This window comes from Alligator sinensis, unplaced genomic scaffold, assembly GCF_000455745.1.
Source record: "Alligator sinensis unplaced genomic scaffold, ASM45574v1 scaffold174_1, whole genome shotgun sequence".
NCBI classification, from domain to species: Eukaryota; Metazoa; Chordata; order Crocodylia; family Alligatoridae; genus Alligator; species Alligator sinensis.
In genome coordinates this window covers 317028-326863 of record NW_005842516.1, presented here as the reverse complement: position 1 = coordinate 326863, position 9836 = coordinate 317028, and the positions used below count along the sequence as shown (strand labels likewise).

The window sequence follows — 9836 nt, the reverse complement described above, 5'->3', positions numbered from 1 at the left end:
GATTTGGACTAAATCAGGGACAGTGATTCAATTGGTTGATTTGGATCACTGTCCCTGATTCAATTCAGCCAAAGCTGAATCTGAAGATTTGATGCTGATTTGGAGAACCAGCGATTCAGACATAAACACAGTTTTAAATATTTTTTTCTACATACCTCAAAGTACCAGCACAGCTCATGAATGCTGCAATGCTGGGACACATGGAGTAAGAAGTGTCGTGGTGGGGGTAGGGGGGGGGGGGGGGGGGGGGGGGGGGGGGGAGGGGCGCTCCACCTGCTCAGTGGCAAACCTCACCTGCTCAGCGGCCGGAAGTACTTCCAATCCACTTCTGGGTTCATCAGAGAGTGCACTAGGGTCCCCACCTATGCCCTCCCAGTTTGGTGATCAGCCAAAGGGGGACCCCAGGTGCCCCCCCAAACCCAAGAGACACCAGTCGCCCAGCCAGAGGGGCGCAGGGGGGGCCCCCAGCATGCTTCCCAGTGGACCCGGAAGTGGACCAGAAGTGCTTCTGGTCCACTTCCAGGTCTGCTGCCAAGCACACTGGGGAGCCCCCCGTGCTTCTGTGGGATGGTCCATGCACCCCAGCTTTGCATCATTCACGATCTGCCTGCTACCTAGAGGTATGTAGAAAAAACATTTAAATCTATGTCTATGTCCAAATCATTGAATCTTTCCGAATAGATTTAGAGGGTTCTGATTCAATTTGGAGAGATTAAAGGGTCCTCTGATTTGATTCAGATTTGGAGATTTGGCCACCAAATTGGGCCAAATCTCTCCCAAATTGAATCAGGGACTGAAGCTTTGCACAGTTCTATACAATCCCAGGGAATGTGTCTATAATCTTTCTATCATATCCCTCCTGACCAAAGCATATAGTCATGTTTATGACCTAAGTGAATGTCCATATGGATACACAGTGCATACATACCATGAAAAGTGTACCAGATCCTATTTTTTTTTCAAAATGGGTGAGTATTCCAGTCAGTGGAATGTTTATGTTATGAGACCAGAAAGACTAAGAAATAAAGCCTGTGAACAGCAAGATGGGAGTTGAAAGGAACAGAACCGATGAAGGGTGAGACAAAGGCTGAGTCTCCTAAAGCCTATGAAGGGTGAGACTAGGGCCAAAGGGCCTAGAGATTTCAGGGGTGTGACTATGGCCAAGTGGCACATAGCCCATGAGGGGCCTGAGACCCTAGAGTCCTGGGACAGTAGACCTTGGGTGGAGGGAACCAGCCAGAGCAGAGTGGACCAAGGCCAGGGGGCCTCAGACCAGACAAGGATCTGACACAAAAGTCCTGTGCCTTCCAGGGACAGCCTCTCTGTCTGGTTATAACATCAAGGTGTGACAGGAGAGACAACAGGGTGGGATCCTGAGAGTCCAAAGTGTTGGATCTGGATTTAGAACCCAGGTACCTTGTTGGGGGGGCGGGGGAGAAGGGGCGTGGAATGGGGAGGGGGGTGGAACCACTCAGACTGACCACAACCTTTCTACTTGACAATAGGCAAATTTATTGATACACAGTGATAACAGAAAGGAAGCCATACAAACAATCAAACAATGTTATATATCTACCAAATCCCAGGGCTGTCACCAGAGTCAAAGTGCATCTGGCCAGGATGCAGTCTTCACTCTGGGGCTCTCTCTTAGGTGTCAGATGTCAACATGTCAGCAGCATGGAGGCAGAATACTGAGGCCCACAGCCCCCCTCCAGTGGGGTGGATGAGATGGGATGGTGGTTTGCCATCTGACCAAGATGGCCTTAGGGACCCTTCCCAGAGGACAGGGATGGGGACCCCTCTCAGGGAAGAGGAAGAGGAGGGACCCAGGTGGGACCCTTTGTTACTCTCAAGTCTCTGCTTTTCTATTATCTTTCCCCCCGATGACTTCTGATGACTCTTGATCCGTGTCTTTCTCTTGTTGTGTCTCTCTGTAGTCACACATCCGCGTAGCCTTCTGAGTCTTCTCCTAATTTGGTCTGTTCCCCGAAAACCAGGACTCAGGCTCCCCTGCTCTGGGGCCTTGTTAGCTGGTGCCACTTTATCTTATGTTATGGGCAATGTAGCACATAATCTGAAAAACAATCTGGGAACAGAGAGAGTATATGTTTTTGTTGGCCTTGTTCTGTTAGACAGACTGTCCAGTTCCAAAGCTGAGAAGGTTCACACCTTCACACCATAATGGAGCATAATCACTAGCATCACCTCAAATGTTCATGAGATTTGTGGGGAGGACCTTCACCAGTCATCCTGGGGAAAGCATGATAGCATTCTTGGTTAGGAGTTCCAATGGGTTAGATGCTGTGATGAAACCTTAACCATTGCTCAAATGTCACTCATACTCCCTTTGACTTGGTATCTTGCCTCAGCATTCCCTAGCCCAGCAACTGAGTTTTAGCCAATTAGGTTTAAACAGGCCTCTCCCATACTGGGACTGGGGAATTTACGACCCGAGATGCCTACCAAACCTTTTATACAGCATTTCAGGTAGTATTTTACTCCACAGTCAGTGTCTTATCTGATTTTTTAAATGGCTATTCAGATCAGAAAAACATCTTACAGTCAAAATCTTTGGGGACCAAACATGTTCTTTGCAATGTTACCCCTCTTGTATAGTGGGCAATGCTTTCTTGTTTTCTCAACTAGATGCTTGGTGCCACTGTAGCACTACCAGTGCCCATCCATCCTGTAAAAAGGATGGAGAAATGCCAAGGGTTAGGCCTTTCCCAACTGGCCATGGAAACCAGGCGTGAAGTTTGCACAGGAACGGCTTGATCTCCCTGGGGATCCCATCATTTTACTTTGTGTTCCCAATCTCTGCACAAGTTCTAGGAATTAATAAAACTACATTACATTGTCATTTATACTATAAAAAAACTTAAAATGCATCTAGCACAAGCAAAGCAAAACAAGAAGTGGCATGGTTGAACTCTGTGAGGCCATAGAGGTGATGCTCTGCATGAAGCACCATTTCTTGTAGTCACTCGCAGGTATTTCATAGCCTATCAAGAAGTGTTGATTTACATTTTATGTTCTAGCACAGTTTATACCACAATCACTTACAGCAATAGCATTTTACAAACACAGCGCAACACAGTTACTATACATAACACAGTTAAGCTCAATTTCTCTCTGTACCCAGCAAACTTCCAGCTTGCGAACAACGTATGGGGCAGAATTATATCTCAGTTCAAGGGTTCTGCTTCCACAAACTTCGTTAACAGCCACTCTAAACTTTTATATGCCTATGTCTGCAAGCATTTGTCATGTAAGACCCACACCTGATAATATTGTCAACAGTGTAGAGGCCATCACACTTATGTCCTCTGTGGGGTTTGGGCAGGGAGGGAATAGGAGTGATGCAGGGAATAGAATTATGAATAGGAGTAAAACCTATATCATCAATATAGCCACTGAAGTTTATGTTCATGACATACATGGCTATATCAGCTAAAAGAGTGTCACACATAGTGGACTTGACTTGGGCTCCAAGTTTGATGTTGCAGCACAAGGACCTATGTCAATGGTTGGATGGATGCACAAGGCTTTTTTGAAAAGTAACAGGATAGGAATTTTATCTCCCTGCCCTTTGTGGATGAGACCAGCAAAAGGCAATTCACTTTATTTCTGATGTGAGGTGATCTAATAGCAGTGTATACATACCTTGGCAAACAGCAAATGCCAGACACCAAATGTCTGGTGACTTAATAGAGAGACAGAAAACAAAAAAAAAAATTGTTTAGGAGTCGAAACCAAACATATTCAAAATTAAAAAAACCCTTGACCTTTTACACTGGTTTATTGATCACTGGGGCAGATTTTCAATGGACAATTTGGACAGGAGTTGGTGTCTTTCATATCAAGATGGGATGACTTTCTGGAAAAAATATTTGAGTCAAACACTAAAATGGGCTCTGGAGTGAAATTGAACTGCCTGTAACCCACACGCATTATATTAGATGTCTGAAAGGTCCGATCCTGAGCCCTATAGATTAAATCTAAAAGAGGACTTGGGTGTCATAGTGTTCCACTTTAAATTATCCTACAACCAAGTAGATTCCATGACCACAGTCAGGTACTTCAATCCTTCAACAAGGAATAGGATACCTAACTGTAATATCACAGTGGCCTTTGTGTTAAAGCAGAAGCCACATTATCTACCCAGTAGAAACTTCTGAAAAGATCATCAAAGCTTGAACCGCACAATTATCAAGGAGAGAGGCAATCATGATGTTTGGTTTTAAGTCAGACAGAAGTCAGGGTCGAGGTACACCTTATACACTGAATCAGAGATGTTAATTCAAGTAACGGGACCACGAAAACTAATCCAGTGTCTGGAAGGTTTCTAGTTCAACAATTTTATTTTCAATTGGATTTTAAAATTATATTAAGAAAATCACCAAATGACATTTTCCCTAATATGTGATTCACAGCTGTCAACCAACCCCATCTTCCAGTCCACTTTGAAGCCATATTTCCCACCACATTATTGAGGTCCCTACAGGCTAGACTATGGAGTATTTCAGTTTGAGACTCTCTCTCTTGCTGAATATCCTTGTTTAGCATACTAACAGATGTATCGGAATCACTGTTTCTCAAATCCATGTTCTAACCACAAGACTTCTTACTCCTGAGAATAAGAAATTAAAAAAGAAAGATGAACTATTACATAGTTAGAGATTACTTCAGCAACATTCATTCCTTTCAGGCACCTCTACTCCTACAATGCCTTCACAACAGGTTGCATTGACTATGTCCATGGCAGTAAAAACATTCTTATGGTTCAGAATGATCTTAATTTTTATAGACTAAAAGCCTGTGCCAACCACCTACATGATATCAAAATATTTTAACACTCAGTTACCATTAACCTATTAATATTCCCAAATATTTAAATACATTCACATGCATTGAATTTTCCTCAGTATATTCCCTAGAGCTGCCTTTACCTCCTTGTTCCTCAGGCTGTAGATGATAGGATTTAACATGGGAGTTAAGATACTGTACTGGATGGAGAAGAGTCTGACAAGAACCACCGAAGAGGCTGAACTGGGTCTCAGATGTCGAAATAAACCAGCCCCATAGTACAAAACAACCACAGTGAGATGGGAGCTGCAGGTAGAAAACGCTTTACTCTGGCCCTCAGCAGAGCGTATCCTCAGGATTGTGGAGATGATGCAGAGGTAAGAGACCAGGATGATGGACAGTGGGGTCAAACATACAAGCATAGCTGAAATGAGAAATATCATCTTGTTGATGAAAGTATCTGTGCAGGACAGTTGTAGTAAAGATGGGAACTCACAACTGAAATGGTTCAATTCATTGGGCCCACAGAAATGTAAATGTAACACAGGAATAGTGTTTGTTACTGCATTCAATATACTGATCAGACATGTACCCCCCACCAGTCTTATGCAGACTTGCTTATTCTTCGTCTCTTCATAATGCAGTGGATCACAGATGGCAATGTATCTATCATAGGCCATTGCTGATAGCATGAAAACTTCTGCACGGGCTCCCAGAAGAAGTAAGCTCATCTGGATAATGCAGGCATGGAAAGAAATGGTTTTCTTATCTGCCCAAAAATTCTGCAACATCTTTGGGACAGTGACTGAAGAATACCCAATATCTATGAAGGAGAAATGGAAGAGGAAAAAATACATAGGAGTGTGAAGGTGAGGATCAGATCTTATGACCACCATGATCACCCCATTCCCCATGACAGTTAGTAGGTATAGAAGTAGAAAGACCACAAAGAGGAAAGGCTGGAACTGTTTGTAACTGGAAACCCCTGACATAACAAAATAGCTGACTGTCGTTTTGTTTCCCATGGCCATTTCTTCACGAAAGCGTTGACCTACAATAAGAAATGAATAAATAAATAAAACAATTATCATGAAGAAAGTGCACTTCTCCATTTATGGCTAAAGAGATCTCTCTATAGAGAATGTTGTCATTCTGTTTAAACCTCCATTTTTCCATATATATTTCAATGACAAATTGATTTTTTGGTGAGTGACTATCACTACTGGGGGGAAAAAACAGCTTTCTTAAAACTTTGGGTTTATTCTTCTTGTTGGTTTATTTCTTAAGCTTCTTTATATAAAATTAAATCTGTCTCCTACTTCCTGCCTGACGATAGCTGGACAAAGAGTTTAAGCAAATCACATGTACAGGTACTCTTCATTTAATGACCTACCTGTTTAACGACCGCGCGGACTTAGGACCAGCGAGAACTGGTCGTAAGTACGAGAACTTTGGTTGTAAGTACGAGAACTTTGGTCGTGGAAACGGCAGCACGGCATCTCAAGCCAAGGCACGCAGTATCAAGGGGCAGCTCCTCGCATATCGACCAATTTGCTTAATGACCTAGTCGCAGGAACGGAACTCGGTCGTTAAGTGAGGAGTGCCTGTATTCTCAATGAGATAACTATTTCATCATAAGAGGTAAAATGGAGAATAAGTGAAGGTTGGAAAGAAAGGACTATCATTTAGTTTTCTTGGTTTTTGGTTTTTTGTTTATTTTTAGGGGGGAGGGGGCTAGAACTCGTGTGTCAGAAAAAATAAAGTCAAAATAATAATGGTGTTGAATATGATTCAGTATCCTAAAACGTTATACTTGGAGTATTTAACAAAGTATATCTTCATTGTATCTAAGCAGTAGCTATTTCAATATACAATTTAAGTCACAGTTTAGAGATTAATAGCCCCTACTTCATTAATATGTGCATTGTAACTGAATGCATTTTTTTGTATCCAACATAATTAGACAGCATTAAGAAAGCTCATTTCAGTTGTTTGCAAACTCATCTTATATTGAGGCAACTTCCAATTATTTGCAGTTTCATTCAACTATGTTTCCTAATGGAGATGCCTCTTAAAAGACTTAGTGTCCACATCAACTACTTGAAGAAGTCCTAGGTTCTAACTCTGAGGATCAAAGTCCATTACAACATAACTTATCTCAGAATTGCTTAAAAGTCCAGATGTAGCTGCCTAAGTGGCATTTTTGGCATTTATGCAGATTTGAGATTCTGTTTTCCCTTGAGGGCCTTAACCAGGTAGGCACATCACTCTATAGCAGTTTCTGACAGTATCATAATAAAAACTGACATCAAGAAAACTGCTTCATTCTGGAGGAGGAGGGTTCAGTGGTCCAGTATCCAAATCACTAGGACACTTGTCTAGATTCATAGATTCATAGATGCTAGGGGCAGAAGGGACCTCAACAGATCATCGAATCTGACCCCTTGCCAGGCAGGAACCAGTGCTGGGGTCAGATGACCCCAGCCAGATGCCTATCCAGCCTTTTCTTAAAGATCCTCAAGGTAGGGTAGAGTATCACCTTCCTTGGAAGCCCATTCCAAATTTTGGCAAACCTTACCATGAAGACTTTTTTTTTCCTGATATCTAACCAAAATCTGCTTTCTGTCAGTTTGTGACCATTGTTCCTTGTAACCACAAGAGGCGCCCTGGTGAACAGAGCATCTCCAATCCCTTGGTGAGCCCCTCAAATGAATTTGTAGGCAGCCACAAGATCACCTCTCAGCCTTCTTTTGTAGATGCTGAAGTGGTCCAGGTCCCTCAATCTTTCCTCACAGGGTATGTCCGGTAAGCCCCTAACCATATGAATGGCCCTCTGGATTCTCTCGAGTCGATCAATGTCCTTCTTGAAGCAAGCACCCAAAACTGGACGCAGTACTCCAACTGTGGTCTGACCAATGCCGCATAGAGGGGAAGTATCACCTCCTTGGTTCTATTTGTCATGCATCTATTAATGCATGATAAGGTGCAGTTAGCTTTGCTCATGATTTCATCACACTGATGCCTCATGTTCATCTTGGAGTCCACTATGACTCCAAGATCCCTCTCTGCTTCTGTGCTGCTGAGAGGATCACTTCCCAGACAGTAGGTGTGCTGGATATTTTTGCGCCCTTGATGCAGCACTCTGCACTTGTCATTGTTGTACTGTATCTTATTGTGTACTGCCTACTTTTCTAACCTGTCCAGGTCTGCCTGCAATCATTCCCTACCCTCTGGGGTGTGCACTCCACCCCACAATTTAGTATTATCCGCAAACTTGGACAGAGTACACTTCACACTCACATCCAAGTTACTGATGAAGATATTGAAGAGTACAGGTCAAAGGACTGAATCCTGCAGGACCCCACTACCCAAATCCTTCCAGGTCGGTACCGACCTGTCTACTGCCACTCTCTGGGTGTGATCACTAAGCCAATTTGCCACCCACCATACCATGTAAGCATCTATGTCACAGCCTCTTAATTTATTTATGAGAATGGGATGAGATACCATATCGAAGGCCTTGCTAAAATCCAAGAAAACACCATTCACCTCTACTCCTGCATGTAAGCATTTTGTGACCCTGTCATAGAATGAAACCAGATTGGTCAGGCATGATCTGCCTGCTACAAACCCATGCTGGTTGCCCTGCTGCATTATTTTTCCCACTGGACTCACACAAATATGATCCTTAATAATTTTTTCAAAGACTCGTCCAAGGATAGAGGTGAAACTAACTGGCCTGTAGTTACTCGGCTCCTCCTTCCTCTCCTTCTTGAAAATAGGGACCACAGTGGGCCTTTTCCAGTCCTCCAGGACCTGACCTGAGCACCACGAGTGCTCAAGCAGCCATGCCAGTGGTTCTGCTATGACACTGCCCAATTCCTTCAGTACTCGCAGGTGCAGCTTATCCGTGTCTACTGACTTAAACACATCCAGTCCATCCAATAAACTCTGCACCAAGTCAGCATCGACAGTTGGTGGGCTGGTGTCCATCTGATGCCTGTCTAAGAACCCATTTGGAGACTTATCTTGAGCCCTGTTCAGGAACACTGAGGCAAAAACTCATTGAATAGCTCAGCCTTATCCCCACTGTCTGTCACTAATTGCTCCTTCTTGTTTAATAGGGAACCTATGCTGCCCTGCGACTTCCTTTTACTCCCTACATACCTAAAGAGAAAGACTTTTTGTCATTTTTAATTTGTGTTGCCAGCCTCAGCTCTGTAATTGCTTTGGCCTTTCTAACTGCCACCCCGCAAGTGTGGGCCAAGTAGGTATACTCCTCCTCGGTAGCTTCCCTCTGCTTCCACCACCTATTTGCCTTCTTTTTTGCCCTTAGGCTCCCCTGGATCTCCCTGTTTAGCCAAGGACGTTTTTTGGCTACTTTCCCACTTTTCTCTCATACTGGGATAGTCTCCCTCTGGCCCAAAGGATTGCTTCCTTTAGGAATGACCATCCTTCCTGGACTCCCATCTTATCAATACTCTTTTCCTGCAGTGCATCATTGACTAGACTCCTAAGCACACCGAAGTCAGCCTTCCTAAAGTCAAGCACTTCCACCCTACTAGTTATCTTACCCACTTTATCCCATATGGTGAATTTGATTGATTGGTGGTCACTGTCCTGAGCAGCGAACAATGACAAATAAATGGTACCAGGATGGGAGACAGCCAGAAAAAGGGTGGACTATTAAGATGGACACAGATCCAAGGGAGAGAAGTCCGTGGGTTTCTACTGCTATTCCTATCACCTAGTGGGGCAAAACCATAGAGGCATGGACAGGACATTCTTAGTAGCAGACATTTGACTTTGAAATGCTTTTCTAAGGCTGATTTGTGAGAGCCAAAGGCTACTCAGCTTCCTTGCTTGTCTTTCCTTTCTTTCTTTTTTTGGTAATTGGAATATTCGGTTGATTCTTACCTTATTGTCTCCTTTATTGTCCTCTGTCAGAACTGAGCAACAGGTACGCACCTCTTGCTGCCCCAGCAGAGCCTGCTGAGTTGCCGGCCCCCACAGGCAACATGGGCCCAACT

General features: G+C 43.6%; 1 protein-coding gene across 1 annotated transcript; it reads right to left on the bottom strand.

The window, feature by feature from the left end:
* Nucleotides 1–2018: 2018 nt before the first annotated feature.
* LOC106722639 (olfactory receptor 1052-like) lies at nt 2019–5837 on the bottom strand. Its single transcript, XM_025213253.1, has 2 exons — nt 4950–5837; nt 2019–2086 (listed from the first exon to the last, which is right to left on the bottom strand). The coding sequence occupies exons 1-2, from the start codon at nt 5835–5837 to the stop codon at nt 2042–2044; spliced, it is 933 nt and encodes a 310-aa protein (XP_025069038.1). The 3' UTR covers nt 2019–2041.
* Nucleotides 5838–9836: the final 3999 nt, after the last annotated feature.